This window comes from Chrysemys picta, chromosome 13 (genome assembly GCF_011386835.1).
Source record: "Chrysemys picta bellii isolate R12L10 chromosome 13, ASM1138683v2, whole genome shotgun sequence".
Lineage (NCBI taxonomy): Eukaryota > Metazoa > Chordata > Testudines > Emydidae > Chrysemys > Chrysemys picta.
In genome coordinates, this window is record NC_088803.1 from 48,395,525 (window position 1) to 48,416,310 (window position 20,786).

Here is a 20,786-nt window from a genome sequence, read left to right on the forward strand (position 1 = left end):
TGTAATTCGTAGCAGACTGTAACATTTTGACATCAGATAGCTGTGCATGTGAACAATGTTTCACATCATTATAACCTTTATTTTAAATGTCTCCAGATGATATTTAACACTCTGTTGAAAAGGTTTTGCTTGGGTGGAATTAAGTTGCTCCTGAACCTTTTTGGTCTATGGATATCATTCCCAGAGCAAAACAGTTCTGGACTACATGAGATCCCTCTAGAGAAATTCAAGCTCTCCAAAGAGTCTTCTGAAGGATGCAAAATATGGACACTACTGATGTGGTTTTTTTAGTTATAGTATATTAATACCTATCAGATTGTATTAACAATAATATTTTGCAGCTATATCTCGAAGTGCTTTAGAAAGATGGGAAAGTATTAATGCCACTGGTTTACATGCAGGGAAACTGAGGCACAAAGCTGTTGGGTGTTTTTTCTTAGCTCACACAACAAAATAGTGGCAGAATTATGTGCCTGGTCCAAAAGGGAGGATAGACTCATAGAGATGTAGGGATGGAAGGAATGTCAAGAGATCACCTAGTTCATCTTTTTGTGCCAAAGCCGGATTAAGTACACCCATGTTCTGCTATTTTAAATTGTTTCCCACATAATCCCAGCTCTGAATGTTTCCTACCTGTGGGTTTCTACACAGCATCACTGGTTGCCAGATAAGCACAGTACCAGACTGTGAAATTCTTTGTTTCTATATCTTGGGTAAACGTGTTACATTGTTTGTTACTTGCATTGTATTTAATAGCATTGTAATTAATAGCAATTTAATAGCATTGTATGTTAATAGCATTGTAATCAACTATGTTTGTTGATTTGTTAATAGCTCTCTGCTACTATTCATGGACTGATAGGAACAGGATGATCCAAACGTAACTTCCACATGCACAGTTATCTAATGATCATGGACATTGAGCCTGACCTCCAGCAATCCCTTGTGTAGTCCTGGGGCAGTCTTGGTCAGAGACTCACAATTACGTCAACTTGCATCAAAATGTCTGGGTGTCCCAGACAAGTATACACCAGGAATGAGACAACCAAATTCATGTAAGTTGTAACTAGAGATGGGTCCAGAACAAAACTCTAAATCCAATCACCCTTGAAAGTTTTTTGAGTCCCGAGGCAAATTTTGTGACTTGGTTCCATTTCTACTGCTAACCTATAAGGATTGGAACACAAGTCTGTAAGCCCCCAAAGACAAATGCCTGTGCCCTAATTCACTCAGCTAGGCAAGTTCCTGCTAGTAGTTCTTAGACATTTCTTAGACATTTCTTAGGGGTTGACTCTCTAGGACTTCCCTGTTTATAGCTCTTATCCTATAAGATTGTGAAACCCTCATATTGGTCCACCCTTTCAGAGCAGTGTTTTTGATCTGGACACAGTTTCAATATTTATGGAATAAAACCTGACAAAGTTGTGCTAAAACATACTGCTCAATACTAAAAAGTCCAAAAATAATCCTTATGGGAATTGCTGAAGGAAGTAATGGAGAAACACCCTAAAAGTTCCAGAAGGTCCATATTTCCATTTTAGAGACACGGTGGGTGAGGTAATATCTTTTGCTGGACCAACTTCTGTTGGTGGAAGGGACAAGCATTCGAGCTACACTGAGTTCTTCTTCAGGTCTGGGAAAGGTACTCAGAGTATCACAGGTAAAAACAAGGTGGAACAGATTGTTTAGCACAAGAGTAAGCAAATTTGTTAGTCTCTAAGGTGCCACAAGTACTCCTGTTCTTTTTGCGGATACAGACTAACATGGCTGCTACTCTGAAACCACATATTGTAAGAGACCATACAAGGTGAAGTGGCCAATTAACACCTACACAGTCAGAGCACAAAACAGTGGGGGGAGAGTGGGTTATAGATTGTTGTAAAAACCCATAAACCCAATGTCTTTATTAAGTCCATGATTTTTAGTATCTAACAGACATGGGCGGTGGATGAACCGCCAGCTGGGGTAGGCTAGCCCCCAGCTGGCCCGGCCTCCCTTCCCTCACTGGAGCCTTCCCCCAGCCCCCGAGCACAGGACAAGCAGGTGGCGCATGGCTCCCCCCGCCCCAAGCACAGGATAGGCAGGCAGTGCATGGCCCCAGGCCCCCCAAGCACAGGGCGGGTAGCCCCAGTGCCTCCAGCCCTCTCCCTCCCCCCCACAGCACTGGGTGACCCCAGCCCCCCCAAGTCTGGGCCACCCTAGCCCCAGCCCCAGCCCACTGCTTTCCTGAAGAGAAGCAGCCTCCTGGCTGGGGCCAAGGGGGAAGGGCAAGCAGGGCTTCGGGGAGGAGCGTGGGCAGGGCCACGCCAGGCAGTTTGGAGAGGCACAGCTTTCCACCGCCTATGCGATGCGCCACCCATGCTAGCAGAGGGATGAATTTAAGCTCCCAGGCTTGTTGTTTGAAGGTGTTGTGCCTTTGAGAATGAGGACTGAGAGGTCAGATGTGGAGTGATCACTTCCTGAAAAGTGTTCACCCATCAGCGATATGGTGTTTTGTCTTTTTATCATTTTTCTGTGTGAGTTCCTTGGATGATCAATACCCCCCACAACACACCTTTCAAGATCCATGGGTCCTACTCATGCCTATCACAGTATGTGGTGTACCTCATCCAGTGCAATAAATGCCCCAATAACAACTAGGAGACAATCACTACACTCTCAAATGAATTTTCCTTTGTGATTCCTGTGTAATTTTCCTTTTTCTGAAGCTTGTCATACTCTGATTGTCAGAGCAGGCAATACTGCAATTTGCTAGGGGTGTTTTAATTATTAAGAGCTAAAAATAATCACCCCTAGTTTTAAAAAAAAGATAATTATAAGCAATGAGTGAGAACTGGAAATTTTGTAAAATTCATTTAGTCAAATTATCAAGATTCTTGGCAGTCAAATGTTGATCTAACAGTATGTGCTCTTCTGATTGACATATACTAACAATAAATGTCTCCACTATCAGAGGGAGAATAATTTATTTTTAATTTCCACTGGAAATTAGGTGCACCAGAATGTGGTAGATTGTTAGATCTCAGATATAGGGTTTAATTGGTTTGCTAAGAAACAAAAAGTGAAGGATTGTTTGGATTATTGGAAGTTTCTAGCATCATATTCCAGGAAGTCCCTAAACACACAGGTGCTACTGACCATTTCACAAGTGGTGCTCTTGGAATTCAAGAGGGCCTATCTATCTTAGGTATTTATATGGCCCCCATCTTTGTAGTATCTGAGCATCTCACAATCTTTAATGCATTTATCATCACAACACCCTTGTCAGGTAGGGAAGCACTTATTATCCCCATCTTACAGAAGGGAAACTGAGGTACAGAGAGGCTATAAGAGACTTGTCCAGAGTTGCACCAGATATTTCTAGTGGAGCAGGAACTGAACCCAGGTCTCCCGCAGCCCTGTGTGCTAACCACTGTACCATCCTTCCTGGTGTATTGGTAGAGAATCTCTGTGCTAAAACGTCCTCACCAGCAGAAAATCAAGAGCTTCACAGCCAGCGTCGCTCTCACACCTCAAGATGTGTGCTTCAGCTCGAAGCTGAAGGCTTCCTGAAGGGATAGTTGATGTGAGGAAATGTGAGCACAGAAAGAGCCGTCTGTCCAGGCCAGTTCCTAGCAGCTCACTGTTTTCCACACCCCTCTGTATTTCAATCATCAGACTTCCCACATCCAGAGAGGGAAGAAAGAAAATTGGCTCTCTTCCGGTCTCAGAACTCACTGCTATAAATTAGCCCTCATTTTGGCCAGTTCCTATTCCTAGTCCCTATTTTATTTTCTGCCAGCTGACATGGCAGGCAGCTGTGTCCTTGTCTTAGAAGGCATAGCTTTGGCATCTCTGAAAAATTAAATATTTGCCTCTGCTGTGACCTCCATGTTTCATCATGTAACAAGAGGGGAGGGGGAGGGAAATCTTTCTCTTGAGTCATACTTGAACTTTGTTACTGTGCCTTGATAGGAGCCTCAGTCTTGGCCAGAATAAAGTTATCATAACTTGAGGCTCCAATTAGCCGTCTATCTTGGTCCATTTTGACAATGGTTTATTTTCAACTATCCCTCAATTATGCTTCTGTTCAAGCCAACTTGCTTCTGTGCTCACGGTTCTTGGCTTTTCTCACCCATACTTTGAATGCCTCAGCTTTCCATATCCAAATGACACTGGAATGGTTTGAACTGTACATAAAAAGGGTCCTCGGGCAAACAATATTTGCAAAGAACTGCAGATCCGTTCTGAAGGTTTTGTTTAAAAATACAATTGGTTTTACGTGGTCTGTTGGCTTACGAGATCCATTTTGCGGGGAAGGAAATTGTAAATCAGAACCAATGGAACTGCTGAAGGCTGTATAACACTACTAAGAGATTCTGGAATTTGTCACTTAAATGCAATTCAAGCGACTTGGGTTGTCACATTGGTATCAAGCTTCCATAACGAGAAGCTGACTTATCTCAATTGGATCACAATCTTCCTTCCAGGTCATTTACATATCCTGAAACAGCTGTAGGACAATGAGGTTCTTCTTTAAAAATAACAACAATCTCCAAATGTCACAAAAATAAAGAGGACGATGGCTTAAGGTGAAAGCCAAGAACTCCACTGACTGCTAATGCCTCTCACTTTGAATATCAGCTTTGAACTTCCATTCGATGCATCAGTGGAAAAAGTGCTTAATGTTCAGGATTGTCAGTGAAGAGGTTTTGTGGCTGCAGGCTATTAAAAGGGGAAATGAAGTGTGCTTGAAAATATATGATAGCTGGGCAGGTTTATCTGGAGATATGATTCCTTAGGGCCAGATTCTGAGCACATAGGAAGGAACACATAATATCTTGCAAAACAAATCCATCGCATAATCCATTGGTGCCTTTACCCATTGCCTTGACAGAGTGACTATGTGAATTACCTTCTTCCATGGTTTTGATTAATCCTCAGTGCTGACAGTAACGCGTCTCTTTTGGTTGCAACCACTAGAGCCTGAAAATTACCCTCCTTGATTTTTCCCTCATGCAGAGGCATTCTCTTCCTTCGGCACATATATGTCACATGTGAGGCCAATGCTTAAGTGTTGTCATGGGGGATAGATGTTCTGTGTCACAGCTGGTCCTGGCAGTGTTATTAAGGGTGCACTTCGGAGCGCATCATTGCTTGGTTCCTATGCTTAGGGCAGTCAGCCAAACAACTTGTGAATGAGCTGTCACCCATGTGGATGGTTTAGAGACAATGGTCTTGCAAGTTCTTTTGCAAGGTTGTTCCATTCCAGTGTAAGTTAAATGTGGTTGTGAGACAAGCTATGCACTGGGAGTAGTATTTGGACTGAACAGCTGAAAATATCAAACCCTCCGTGTGCTTCTCCCTTACTCCTAAAAAAAGGGGTGGGGCCGGGGCAGATGCCTGTGCATCTAAGGACATTGATGCTAATATAGTGCTCAGCTACACACTCCCCTTGTAGGTTTTAGTCCTGTCTCCAGGCAGGAGCATGTAATTCATGGTAACGACTCCAAAGCATTCCCATTAATGCAGGGTCAGGTTCCCATGCGCTTTTTACCTTGGTGTAGAAAGGCGACCCACTGCACCCTCCGTTATGTGCATGCGTGTAAAATACGTCCAAGCGAAGGGATTTCTTTAGCCCCACTTCAAAAATAGAAAAGCCCAACACAGAGTTCGTGTGAGGAGCTTACCAATGTAACAGCAGAATTCTTCCAAAGTGGCCCTGCTATTACAGTTTGTTGCTCCTAGGATTAAAGGGGGGGTCACATAATAAACCTTTCAGGGCTTCTAATTTACAGAATCAATTTCAGCCCTCCCCAGAGTCGCTAAGTGAAGTGATGTGTCTATCTTAGCTATTGATGTCGCAAATAAATTCAAGTCAGCCTCAATGGTATCCCAGGGAAACCACATGAGCAGAACAATTCAGGGGAAGACTATGCATAAGCACAATGCGTCAGAATAAACCTCAGCAGGGACCGGTGGAGTTTCTGTTTTGAATACAGAAGAGTTAGAGTTCCAATAACAATCGCAGGAAAAATCCCTACAACAGAGATGGAGGGGGCTCTGATTTCGTTTCTCTGTGGTTTTGCTAGTCTCTTGCTAGCATCACTGCGTGACTTCTATGAAACCCACAGTCACAGCTGCATGGACAGAGTTCAAACAAACTTCAGAGAAGCCTGATTTTATTGAGGTGATTGTGTGGGGCTGATGAATTTTATTTTTATCAGAAATTTGATTTAATTTTTATAAATTTCCATCTGTTTTATTTCTCGTAAGCATATGAAGTCCCAACCCAGTTCATCCATCTTCTGTGTCGATCTGCTGTTAGGTGTTAAATGTGTTGATGTTTATGTGGAAGTTAAGAACTCACTTGGCAATAGGGAGTTAAAAGGAAATCAGGTATCAAAAAAGTCAATTTCAGGTATACCTAAAGATCAGGGAGTAAAGCGTTGACTAAACAAATCACTCCATTGTCCTTTGAACTGCAGTAAGGCCCAGTAAGGTTGGGGCACCATGTGTTAGGCTCTGTACAAACAGGAAGAAAAGGGGTCAGATTTTCAAAGATATTTAGGTGCCTAAAAATACAAATTGGCACCTGCTGGGATTTTGAAAAGCTCCTAAACAGGTTAAGTGCCTAATTCCCATTGAAAGCATAGGCCATAAACACAACTTTGAGACTGATGTTACAGGGCAGCAAACACTCTGTATTGGCTTGGGAACATTATTCAGGAGACTGTATTTTTAGGAATTCGGTGAGTCAGAACAAATATGACAGTCAGGTGTTTGTATGCATCCAGTAATAAGACGCTCACCACTGTATTTAAGAAGTTGCCATTCTTCAGCGAGCAGACTCATCGTGGTTGATATGTGTCTTCCTGAGGAGAATTACTCTGCTAGTCGGTATATTTTCCTTCACCATTGAGGAATAATGGTACAAATGCTGCTGATGCATCTGAGAGTTAGTCTGAACTGTGCATGCGTTCATCGGTATCATGGATTGGGGCTGATCCTACCTCTGTCGGAGTCAATGAGAACTTTGCAGTTGGCATCATGCCCCTAAAGAAGATGTCTGCTTGGAGAAATATTTAAATCACTTATAGCCAAATGTTCAAAGGGTTCTTTCCTTGTGTGTCAGCACCAACATGCATGCCCAAAGCACGATTTGGATGCATAGACTCCAACATGCATGCCCACGAGCTAGCCAGATACACCCAGATTTGCATCTCTGACAATGGCACATTTCCGATTGTCTTCAATGAGAGTTGGATCAGGCATTATGAGCAACATCATTCTTTCTCTTGAAAATGAGGTGGCGCTGGGCCACCACTCAGCTCAGTTTTGGGGCTGAGCTCACAGAATTTGATTAAAAAGAAATTCAATTAGAATAAAACCTCAGAATACTTGGGGCTAGGAGGAAGGACATGGGCTTTTAGCAGCATTCATTGCTTTGAGGAGGATGTGCTTGTAAATAATTTTGGACAGAAATTAAAACCTTCTGCCTCTGGGGGAGGGAGGCATTGATTCTGTCTATATATTTTTTTTATCATCAGAGCCTGGGTATAAATCGAGAAAGGAAAAAAATAGTCTTTCAAGGTAACTGCCTTCTGCCAAGATCTGATTTTCGTGTTTTGTCACTATAAATTCTTAAAAGAGAAAGTCAATAAGTTTCCTGATAGTCTCTCAGGCTTTCTGAAGAGTGTACAATAGCAATGAGGTGTAAGCAAAGAAACAGGGCTTTAAAGAGCTCTATAAGGATATTGTATGATTCCTGTGTGATTGCTGTGTGTGCGGCCAATTTACAGGCGGGGCAAAAGTTTCTAGCTGAAAGTTAGTAAACTCTGGAACACAGGGGAGCGGGTAAAGCATTTCCCTTTATTGAGTGCAGTAGTTATGCATCAGGTAAGAAAGAAGTGTATCCAGCAATTAGAGAAACAGAAATGGGGGTCAGGACCCCTGGGTTCTTCTCTTAGCTCTGCCGTTGGCTTGCTGTGTGAATCTGGGCAAGTCGTTTTACCTTTCTATGTCACAAGTTTATCCCTACCTCAGAGGTGCGTTGTGAAGCTTATCGAAGTAGATCCAGATGCTCAGTGAGTGTTAATCTACACAGCATCATGTATTTCCATGGAACTGTGTTAGTTTGGACCAGATGAGAATCTGACCTTTAATATTTATGGAGCACTTTGTGGTTTTGGGGTGGATTTCAAAAGGTGAGGCATTTTTAAGGCCCAACAGTGTATAATGTACCAACAAGGTAAGATATCTTTTTTTCAGAAGATACAGGAGTTTTGCTTAGAAAATGTTCAGAACAAGAGTGATTAGCAGATAGTCTTAATGAGTTGTATCTAGGAGTTTCCTCAAGCAATTGACCATAGAGGAACTCCATTACTATTGTTAGCATTAGCCAAAAAAGACCTTCTCATCATATGGATAGCTAGAGATGGAACACAGCTGGTTATTTTGTTAAAGTACATTAGGCTCTGGAGCAAATTGCTATGCATTACATACAAATTTTTGGTCTAGCTAGAGAAAAGTGGGTAACAACAATTCTTTCTTAGATTTATGAACCAAAAAGGTAAATACTTGTAATTGCAGTGTGCCTGTTATCCAAATGTTTGTGTAGTACTTATTTTTTGCATTACTGCTGGTATAAATAATTCATAAAACTAATTGGTGTGTATCTATCTATCCATTCCTTCATGACATTTATAATGCACTCATCATCCAAGTGGATAGTCACCATGTCTGAATTAGATTGAGATATAGCTGGCAGAAATAACAGCATACGAAACCATTCTTCTAATAAGTTATTAAGTTTGTTTGACTTTCAAATGATGGATTTTGATTTATTGTTTTAGACCATTCAGATCTGATGGAGACCTGGCCATTTTGGGAAATGAAGTTAGAATGATCTCTGTTAAAATGCTAATTTTGACTCTGGCAAAAATCCCTATAATTTTTTTGTCTTAACAAAACTGTTTTAATGGTTTCAGTCACTTGTAGAAAATAGTTTAAATTGTAAATGTTTTGAAATTTTAAAACTGTTGCGTTCATTAATTTTCTTTAAGGCTCATGGCTTGTGGTGCTTCACAGATGACTAAGATGGAAACAATTCCCTGTGGATATCATAAACTACTCAGACACTGTTCTTGTAGCTTATGATGTCCACAGAACCCCCTAGTTAAATGATTTCCTTGCAATCAGTGTAGCTCATTTTCCACTCTAGAAATTTGAGCTTTCTGGACAAAGGTTTCAAAAGATCCAAGGGTGATAGACACTTAACAACTTCACATTTCTCTTGCAATACTGCCAATGAGGTAGGGTTAAATATAAATGCTAACTACCTACACCTAGACCTATAACACTTTCAATTCCTACAAATTTACAGTCGCCAGAATCTAGGGCTACGTCTACACTACGGGGGGGAGATCGATTTCAGATACGCAAATTCAGCTACGGGAATAGCATAGCTGAATTCGACATATCTGATCCAACTTACCCCACTGTTAGGATGGCGGCAAATCAACCGCCGCGGGTCCCCCGTTGACGGCGCTTACTCCTACCTGGGCTGGTGGAGTACGCGCGTCGATTCAGGGATCAACTATCGCGTCCCGACGAGACGCAATATATCGATCACCGAGAGATCTATTTCTACCCGCCGATCCAGGCAGGTAGTGAAGACAAGCCCTAGGAGTATAAAGACTCCCATTGACCTCAATGGGCTTTGAATCAGGCCATAATAAACATGGTGGGAAATACATGATAAGCTTTCCAATTCAAATGTATAGGAGACAGAGGCTTGTTAGTCTGATATACACTCATCAGGTTTCAGCTCAAAGTTTAATGCCATTGTAAAGTCTCTCTCCTAACTCTCTCTTGCTCTCTCTCACTGTGCTGTGCAGATTAGCCAGAGTTGTAAGACACTAGAGTGGCAATATAAAGTGGTTGCGACCTTATCACATTGAGCCTTGGCATGGATTAAAAGTGCATCCTCAAGATGTAGATGCCTCTAATTTTCTTAAAAAGAAGAACAGGAGGACTTGTGGCACCTTAGAGACTAACAAATTTATTAGAGCATAAGCTTTCGTGGACTACAGCCCACTTCTTCGGATGCATATAGAATGGAACATATATTGAGGAGATATATATACACACATACAGAGAGCATAAATAGGTGGGAGTTGTCTTACCACCTCTGAGAGGCCAATTAATTAAGAGAAAAAAAACTTTTGAAGTGATAATCAAGCTAGCCGAGTACAGACAGACAGTTAGATAACAAGTGTGAGAGATTCAATGTTTGTAATGGCTCAACCATTCCCAGTCCTTATTTAAACCGGAGTTGATTGTGTCTAGTTTGCATATCAATTCTAGCTCAGCAGTTTCTCGTTGGAGTCTGTTTTTGAAGTTTTTCTGTTGTAATATAGCCACCCGCAGGTCTGTCACTGAATGACCAGACAGGTTAAAGTGTTCTCCCACTGGTTTTTGAGTATTTTGATTCCTGATGTCAGATTTGTGTCCATTAATTCTTTTGCGTAGAGACTGTCCGGTTTGGCCAATGTACATGGCAGAGGGGCATTGCTGGCACATGATGGCATATATCACATTGGTAGATGTGCAGGTGAACGAGCCCCTGATGGTATGGCTGATGTGATTAGGTCCTATGATGATGTCACTGGAATAGATATGTGGACAGAGTTGACATCGGGGTTTGTTATCCTTGTAACAAACCCCGATGTCAACTCTGTCCACATATCTATTCCAGTGACATCATCATAGGACCTAATCACATCAGCCATACCATCAGGGGCTCGTTCACCTGCACATCTACCAATGTGATATATGCCATCATGTGCCAGCAATGCCCCTCTGCCATGTACATTGGCCAAACCGGACAGTCTCTACGCAAAAGAATTAATGGACACAAATCTGACATCAGGAATCAAAATACTCAAAAACCAGTGGGAGAACACTTTAACCTGTCTGGTCATTCAGTGACAGACCTGCGGGTGGCTATATTACAACAGAAAAACTTCAAAAACAGACTCCAACGAGAAACTGCTGAGCTAGAATTGATATGCAAACTAGACACAATCAACTCCGGTTTAAATAAGGACTGGGAATGGTTGAGCCATTACAAACATTGAATCTCTCACACTTGTTATCTAACTGTCTGTCTGTACTCGGCTAGCTTGATTATCACTTCAAAAGTTTTTTTTCTCTTAATTAATTGGCCTCTCAGAGGTGGTAAGACAACTCCCACCTATTTATGCTCTCTGTATGTGTGTATATATATCTCCTCAATATATGTTCCATTCTATATGCATCCGAAGAAGTGGGCTGTAGTCCACGAAAGCTTATGCTCTAATAAATTTGTTAGTCTCTAAGGTGCCACAAGTCCTCCTGTTCTTCTTTTTGCGGATACAGACTAACACGGCTGCTACTCTGAAACCTCTAATTTTCTTGAAGCCGTTGCTTGTTAAACTCACTTCCTGGCTGAGTTTGTAGATACTACAGTGAGAATGCACAAATGTTTGTTTGATGTTAACAGTGTCTTCCACCTGAGGCAATCACTGGTTAATTTGATCTTCCATTTAATTTTATCAAAACCCCAGGAACCAAATAATTTCTATTAAAAACAATACAACTTCCACTTTTTATTCCGATCAACTTTAATTCTTAGAGCACAAGGGTTATTGGATAATTTGATCACCAGCTAACAAAAAACTGTCATTAAATCTACAAGAAAAGGCCAATATTCTGAATGCAATCGAAAAAAACTGAGCCCAAGAATTGCCCATGATAAGAAAAGAATACAGTGTACAATAAGAAACTGCTATTCAGAAAACATTGATAAGGACAACCATATACTACGAAAGCTGAGAAGTGTCCTGCTGGTCATGTGGGTAACAAGATCAATGGTTTATTTCAATCAACACATTGCATTGCTATAGGGGCAAGGCACCATAACTGGAGAAAGATTGATTTAGCCACTTGCATCTAATGTTCTGCCACCTGAGTGACCTTATTTCACCATTGTTTAAGATTCCCCTCTGTGAAATAAGTCCTGCATTCCAAAAGCTAAATGTGTAGCCTACGTGGATGGAAAAGATCTCCCTTGCGTGCTGTTTATCTGATATCATGTGAAATAAGATATGATCTCCTGATTGAAGTCCTAAGTGGGTTTGCCATTTGTATCTCCTGCAGGTCAACACGTTCATCTCCTTTGTGTTTCCAATGGTCGTCATTTCTGTCCTGAATAGTATCATCGCCAACCAGCTCATCATCATGTTTAAGCAAGCGGCACAAGAAAACCAGGTCTGCATTATTGGAGGACAGCAGGCGATGCTCAGCATGTCCATGGAGCCCAGCCGTGTGCAAGCTCTGAAGCACGGAGTGAGAGTCCTGCGTATGTACCTGTGATGTTAAGCATTGGATGAGTTAGCAACATGTTCTGGGACATACCTGGTAGAATTACAGATAGCAGCATAAGATCTGGTTGTAGTTTTTCTCCAAATCTTTTTTTTTTTTTCTTCAGTGAAAAATAGCCTCTTTTGAAGCCCAAAACTTCCACAAGAAAGTTTTTGGTTTACGAAATTTTCCATTTTTGACTCAAACCACCAAATTTTCATTTTTTTGTTTTGTTTTTCTCCTTTCTTTTTCCCTTTCCCCCTTTTCCCCCCATGTTTGCCAATGAATGCAGTAAAATGAATGCTATCTAGGGTTTTGAGAGTTTTTCATTCTTTTTCTTTTTTTCATTTTCCTTTGCCACACTCTAACTTTTCCAAATCCTCAACCTGGGAAAAGTTGAAGAGTGGCAAACAGAAAAATGAAACTGTGACTGTGCTACTCAGAAGCTATTCAAAAGTTAGAGAAGTTTGGAAAAGTTGGAGTAACATAAGTAAAAGCAACTTCCTGGATATCACTTATTTTATTGTGCTCAGGGGGAAAACCTCAAAATTGTTATTATTGTAATCAACAATTATAATACTTATATTATAATTATAATTATTATAATAAAAAAAATCTGTTTCAAACTCTAAAGTGGAAACAACTGCCAAATTACCTGCAGAATTGTTTTTTTCCATTTTTAACCGACCATGTTATTTGTCTTGTGTCTCATCACTAGTGAATGGATGACACATTTAAGGTTTTATAGTTGCATGATAATTTGTAGGAGCACTTAAGCAGATCTTTAAGTCCATCCTTATTTAGAAAAACACTTAAGTATGTGCTTAAAAGGAAGCATGGGCTAAAGTGCCATCCGAAATAGGTGAGCTTTCCTGAATCAGGGCCCAAATACTGAAGCCATTTTAATTATAACTTGTGGTTTTACCAACAGATCAAGAGCTAAACAGCAAGATGCTAAGGATAACCTGTACAATCAAAGATTTGGATCTGTACTTTGGCTCCCCTATGCACACAACAGTGAATACAAAACATGTGCACAATTATCTCAATTGCCTGTGCAATTAATGCAATTTGTGTATGCAGTCACAGTAATTATGCATGCAAATGCAATTCAATTTTTGCATGGAGAGTCTTCTCAAAATCCATCCCTTTTTATTTCCTAGTCCAATTTATTTTCCTTACCATGTAGTAAAATTAATAATTGCTGTGAAAATATTCTTCACTTTATTGGAGCTGTGCAGAAGAATCAGTTTTTCACTTAAAATGGATCTGTGTGTGAAAAGAGACTTTGGCAGATATTGTATGTAGTGTTGTTGCACCTGTGTCGGTCCCAGGATGCTGTAGCGACAAGATGGGTGAGGTGACATCTTTTAATTCTCACCATCAGAAGTTGGTCCAATAAACGATATCGCCTCAGCCGCCTTGTCTTTGACAAGTATTCATAGCTTTGATCCAGGGGTCAGCTTTGCCATTTCACCATTTCTGTTGGTGAAAATGGCAGAAGCCTAAACTTCGGACGAAATCATGAATTTTTATCCCTTCAAACTTCTGAGGAAATATTTTTTCCCCCTGCAAAAATTGACATTTTCACAGCACATTTGAAACAATAATGTTAAAATGTCACAACCAGCTCCAGTGATTTCACCAAGGACAGACATGGCCTATTTTTTTCTCTGGTTTCTACTTTTATGACTTGAGGTTTCAAAATGAGACAGTGTAAGTCCCTGAGGACAGTTTGGTTTTTTAATGACATGGGAGGGATTGGACAGCGTTATAATTTCTCTCTGAGGGACAGGGTTACTTTCTTTTTCATTTACTGCTCACTGGCAGTGGTGAATGGCTGCTGAGGTTTTGCTCTGGAGGTCGTTAATGGGTTCTGTGGCTGGACAGAGTTCCAGCGTTCACTCGATGTCAGTGAGGAGAAGGAGGAACTGCATTGTGGAGCATCAGAAATGGCTTCATCTGCACATTTACGCTAAAACCACTCAGGGTTCAGGTGTGCCATATAAGTACAGTCCTGCACTGAAGGTTTTGCTGAATCGTGCTGTCCCAGAGGGCACCCAACTTAGTGCATCTTCCAGAACTGCCCAGGACACATGTGGAATGTACCTTTTCAGTGCAATGGACCACACCTCCTACCCATCCTCTTCTGCTCTTCTTCACTCCATGTGCTCAGGCAAGCATGAAGCTTGCATTTGTGGCTGCCCAGAGGCTGCATTTTGCATCTTTCCCGCAGCCCACATTGTGCACCGATACACAGGAAGGCCACTGTCTGGCCCTGAACCACTACACTAATAAACTGTGGGCTTCAATAATCTACAGCCAAACCAAACTTCTGAATAATTTAAATATGGTTCAGGTAGACATCCAGGCCCAGCTTTTGCAAACATGCCCATGCAAATTTTCACGTGTAATAATGGATTTCACGTTTGCACACACAGTTATTGCAGTTGCACAGATAATTGTCATAATTAGTAGTGCATATGTTGTCTAGCCAACCATTTGCATGTGCGTTCAGGATAATTACCTGGAGAAATTAAGCTATTGCGGTGATGCCTATTGAAGTGATGCTGAGCATTTCTGGTTGCCCATGGTTGTGTTGTTGTGATTAACACGATTTATCTTCTTGCTTTCTGTACACAGAGTCCATAAATCTATTCAGCACCTATGTTCACATGTACACATTCTTGGCGGTAGAGTTTATAAATGAAGCCAAGAGCAAAACTGCTGACAGCATTTTAATGGGAAACGGTTTAGTCAATAACAGTTGAGGCAATTTGTTCCCTTTATTTCTGTGCTGAGCTGTGGGTCAGACACAGGTCAAATCAAAGATCTCGAACCTAGAAATAGAGCTGGATTATGACAGACTTGATGCCTTAACTGAAGGGGACAAGGGAAAAGCAAAGGAATCCGGAGAATAAACTGGGAGGTGATAAAACAGAATCAGTTCAACGATGGCACAGAAGACATTCTAATAAAAGACGCTTCTCTTCTGTCTTATATGGTGACAGCCATGGTATAAAGTACAGTGTGACCGTTTTCTGGCAGTTTTCCGTGCAGCCACTCTCATCGTTACATTGGTTGAAGCTGAAATGCTTTGGCTGCTATGATGTCTGTTAGGGCTTGTCTAAGGAGTGAAATCTTAGCCCTGTTGACGGCAAAACTCCTATTGACGTCCATGGCACCGGGATGTCACCCTATGATTTTTCAGGTCCATTATTCCCAACGGGTGCAGCTCTGATGGAGACTGTGATAGACAAAATAGATGGTCTGAACACTGCCTTGTCTAGCACTTAGTGAGAGAAAGGTTGGTCCTGTGACTAAGTAATTAGCCGGGGACCCAGGAGGGCATTGTTCAGTTCCCAGCTTCCTTGCATTCGTCTTGTCTGACCATGGTTAAGTCATGTAATCTCTCTACGCCTTCCTTAACCATCTCGAAAATGGCGATAATAATACCTCACAGGGCTAGTATGAAGAGAAACGTGTTAATGCTTGGGAGGCCCTTAGATATTACAAGGATGGAAGCCAAATCAGCACCTCAATGCATTAATATTTGAGTCTATTTTTAATACTTCTGCCTATTTCTATTTAGCAAGTGTTCTATTTTTCTCCCTCAGCCCCAACACCTTTGTCGTGACACTGAGTTGTATCTTTTAGATGAAGGATGATGGATTTCTTCATGAATAATAATGCAGAAAACTAAATTCATGCCTCTCATTCCCCAAGAGTGACTCCCTTATAAAAGAATGTATTCACAAATACGGGTCTCCAATATGCTGGGCACTTTAAGACCTGGTTCTTTTCTTCAAGTAAAGAAGCTTTTGTTAATTATTATAGTATTCTTATTCTCCAGGCAAATTTTCACCTTGAAGATTTAGTGCCAATGCTCAGAAAAGCTGTTGCACATTAGGACTTCAGTACAGATGACGTTGGTTTAGACTCCCCAAGTCAGGATCAGAGTGTGTCTGTGAAGCAAAGTGCTGAGTAGGGAGCAGTACGCAGCTGCATTGCTTCAGCGGCAACACCAGGGGGCAGTGTGCACAAGACCTCCCAGAGTTCACATACATACCTGCTCCACCACCCCATAGGAGTGTGCGGCAGCCATTCCTCATTGGTGCAGTAACAGGATTGGAGGGCTACCAGGGAGCTGTCCGGGCACGCAGGGGAACACAGAGGATGCACCTGAGTGTGGCTCCTATCCAAGTAGCTCAGGGGGTGAGGCAAGGCCTTAGATAGCCTTGCCAGTTTGCACACCCATCTTAGGGCCTTAATCTAGACCACTCAGAACAGAACAGAAGCCGCTAGCAATTTTGGCTTTGATTTGAAACCTCTGCATTGTACTGAGAAGGACCCTTTAAGGTTCTTTTAATCAACAAGCTTAACTGAACTTAAAATTGCTTTTATTTGATTTTTGGGTTTACTTGATTACCTGATTTCCATCTCCCAGTCCTAGTATTTCTTTTACAAACCACACTTTCAAGCAGTCTGAAATGTAACAAAAATAAACAACTATCCATGTGATTTATTTTAGGCTCTGTCATAAATGAAGATGTGCACCCAGCCTACAATAGCTTTTGGAAAGTAGAGAGTGCAAATTAAAAAAATACCTCTCCACACCATTTTCCTTCCTTAAAACATCCACAGCTAATGCGCTTCCTATTTAGTGTTTCCAGCTCCCCAACATGCCATTAGGTCGCCTGCCTGTAGTGGCTTTAGCCTCAAGACCAGAGCACTGAAGCTTTTAACCATCAGTAACACCTATATTACTTGTTCATTAGGAGATCTTGAATGAGACCTGTAGCTGCTTTGGCTCCATATCCTGTAATTACCCAAGCTTGTCAAGGGACACAACCCCATACGCTAGGTGTCCCTAAACCTCTGACTGCCAGAAGCTTGGACTGGATGACAGGGGATGGATCATTCGATAATTGCCCTGTTCTGTTCACTCACTCTGATGCATGGGGCACTGGCCACTGTTTGAAGACAGGATACTAGGCTAGATGGACCATTGGTCTGACCTAAAGTGACCATTCTTATGTTCTAATTTCATAGCTTTAAGATTCCTAACCGCTCTCAGAAAGTATGTTTTCATTCAACCATCAGAATATCATAGGCTAGACTTGGCAGCTCTGAATTCACTCAGCGCAATCATTAGAGCAGTATGTTACCAAAAGAGGCTAATGGCACTCAGAATCAGTAGCTCATGAATTAACACATCATTCACACTCTTCGCTAGCTTTTGCATCCTTTCTTGGCTACATTTACTTTTAGTTTAATGAGGAAGTTCAGAGCCAAAGAATGTCTGAGTTGGGCCGTTATGTAGACCAGACTGGCAATTCATTAAATGGGTGGGTTCCTACCCAGCTGTCATTGTGGGCGTGAGAATCAAAATTCAAAGAGCTCAAAGAGCTGGCTTCTTTCCAGTATCTTATGAGGACAGTTCTGGGTAATTTCCTCTGCGTGTCAGCATGATCACTCTCAATCTCCTTGAATAGAATGCAGAGTTTTGCCTCCCCCTCTCCACATTTTCCTTCCAGTTCTCTGATTATTAATTATGATCAATGTTAATTATTAAATAGTGCTGAGTTTAACCTCTTTACTACTGAGTGATGTCCCAAGAAGTGTGAAACTTCGGTGCAGCTGTGTTTCCTGGCGTTCTGCTCATTTGACTTTGTTCTGTAGTAACCTTTTGCCTAAACAAATCCACTGTCTGCCAACAGTGAAGTGGTTTATGAATCCAGGGCTTACTGTCTTCTAAGACTTGAGTCTTTTATGCATATATGTAAAAACTTGCCATCTGTTGTCTGCTGATTATTTGCTCTTCTCGTATAGAAACCATGAAAAGAGACAAAGTAGGTGGGGTAATATCTTTATTGGACCAACTTCTGTTGGTGAAAGGTACAAGATTTCAAGCTACACAGAGCTCTTCTTCGGGGCTTGGGAAGGAAATCAGAGTGTCTGAGCTAAATTTGGGACAGATTGTTAAGCATAAAGGGTAACACAAGTTGTAGAGGCCACTTGAAATGGAGTGGGCAATAAAGGTTAGACAGCGACACAAAAGGAGTTTGAAGTGGGTCATTGGGGTTAGCAGGCAGGTGTGTGTTACAAATTGTTAGAATGAGCCATGAAACCAGTGTCGCTGTTGAGTCCATGAGTTTTGGTGTCTAGCAGCATTATGAGTTTAAGTTTGCAGGATTGTCTTTTGAAGGTATTGTGCAGGTTTTCTTTGAGGGCAAGCATTTAAAGAAAAATTAACGTTAATTGTTTCCAAATGTATTTAGCCAATTTAGTCAGGCAACAAGCCAAATAATTCTCACATTTCACCATTCGGTGCCTGCTTTTTTAATTCATTCATGAGCATTTTCAATATTTTCAATATTTGAAAAGTACTCACATACTGATTGATGCACACAGGTAATATATGCTTTAAAACAAGAACAACTGGTATTTTAATACCTGATATTTAAAACATGCCAGTGAACACAGATAAAATCTGCCCTGCATTGGATACTAGACATGCAGGTTGGGAGCAGCCAGATTAGGGGGTGGGTGGGAAATGCAGCAAATGCTCCTGTCCCTTTAAAACAAACCAGGGACACCGGGTCAGACTTCCTAACATTATCAACGCCACAATAACCAGGTAGCGAGTAGACATGTGACACAATAAAAAATGATCAGATCTCAGTTCCAAGTCTCCAAGTGGATGGTTACAAACAAGAAAATATTTTCAAACGTGGGGTGAAGTGCCCCTTGAGAGAGTCTATTTGAGCGTTTAGGGTTTGATCCTTCACCCAGTGAAGTCAGTGGTAAAACAGCACGATCAGGTAATTATTCACCAGCATGCCACAAAAGGGTAAACATACAGCCTGGTGTCCAGGGTGTGGAATTCATAGGCATAGCGGGCTGAGCAGGGTAACCTTAGTATCCAGCATGCTAAGGGGCAGCATACAGTTATGTTGCCCCAGGAGCAGGGCAGAACCCAGACGGCGACTCTGAGGTCACAATCTGGTCCCTGTTCAGAGCCCAAGTAAAGAGCTGCGGGTGTAGACACCATGTTGTCTTCCCAAAGTTCATTGACCCTGCTTCAAGAGGCAGGAAGGCTTCCTGGGGATGCAGTCTCCATCCCCTGGCTGATTTGTATGTAAATGGAGCGTCTTCTGTTTTGGTTCCACTCTGCTTCATTTACACTGGAGACAGGTAATTAGCTGCCTTCCCTCCTGTTTCTCCCTGTGTTTGGTCACCAATGTTAAAGCATGATGTCAATGAAAAGCCATAATTCCTCAAACAGTGTTAATACAGACATTTCACAATGATATAAACCACCAGTGTGTCACAGGCTTTCATAAAAGAGCTTACCCGATACACTTTGTAATATTATATACAAGTAGTTGATTCACTTGCTTATCGTTAGGTTCAGTCCCCTATCTATAAAGATAGGGCTGTTCTCCCACCCTGCTAGTTCAATGACTTTGTTTACCTTTTATGTAAATGTACCTTGTCTCTGCCTGATGACCAGGCTGGTCAGACAAGCAAATACACACTCCTTTGTCTAAGGCAAACTGTGCTTATGCATTGCTTGCCAAAACACATTTTAAGGATATAATTCTAGCACCTAGCCACAATTCTTTGTGCACACCTTGTACACACCTCACATGAGAATATTAATGATCAGTGAGTTATTAGTATTCCAGTGATATATTACATGCCACCTTCTGGGTATATATCATGACAACAGAGTGTTAGGTGTACTAAGTATGTTAGGCCTGACAAAAGTTGCTCACACAGAGTAGTGAACCACCAATGGGCCACCATGTCACAATGAGTGCTGGTTATTAATTATTATTAACTGTTATGTATAGGGACCATTTCCCCCACTGAAATGCAGCAACATCTGGGGTGATGGGCCACAGCCACACAGATAATGGATCATGGAGGACCACCATCTTGGCTGACACACTGGGGACCTCCAGAACTGAAAGCATAGTGGCTCTGTAGCTGGGGGCTGTAACAACTCATATCCCATGTGGATCGGCACAGCAGGGGACCTGTAACACACACTTTCCAGAGGCATCAACTAAATGAGAATATAAAACGGGTACACATAAAAGCTGCCTCTCCAGAAATCAGCATTAAAGCAAATCCCTAATGTGAGCCCCATTACATAGTCTGAGATGGCATTGCATACCAGAGTACACATTCCTTAAGAGGTGTCGGAGATGGATGACTACGGATGGGCTGACCCTCCAAAAGCTGAGATGTTTAGTTCAGATAAGGCTGGGGAAAATGGCTGTGTAGCCAAAGTGCTTCTGCCTTTGCTCAACTGTCCACCAGCCACATTCATTTCAGCGTCGCTCAAAAACTTCAGGAGAAAATCCTCAGGGTTTGCCACCATCAGCTTAACA

At 41.7% G+C, this 20,786-nt stretch overlaps 1 protein-coding gene across 1 annotated transcript in view; it reads left to right on the forward strand.

Annotated features, from left to right (window-relative positions):
* The window catches only part of NTSR1 (neurotensin receptor 1), a 100,707-nt gene that overhangs the window by 63,828 nt on the left and 16,093 nt on the right, over positions 1-20,786 (forward strand). The window contains exon 2 of the mRNA XM_008178596.4: positions 12,181-12,382. Within this exon, the coding sequence (XP_008176818.2) occupies positions 12,181-12,382 (202 nt within the window). The remainder of the gene's footprint in view (positions 1-12,180; positions 12,383-20,786) is intronic.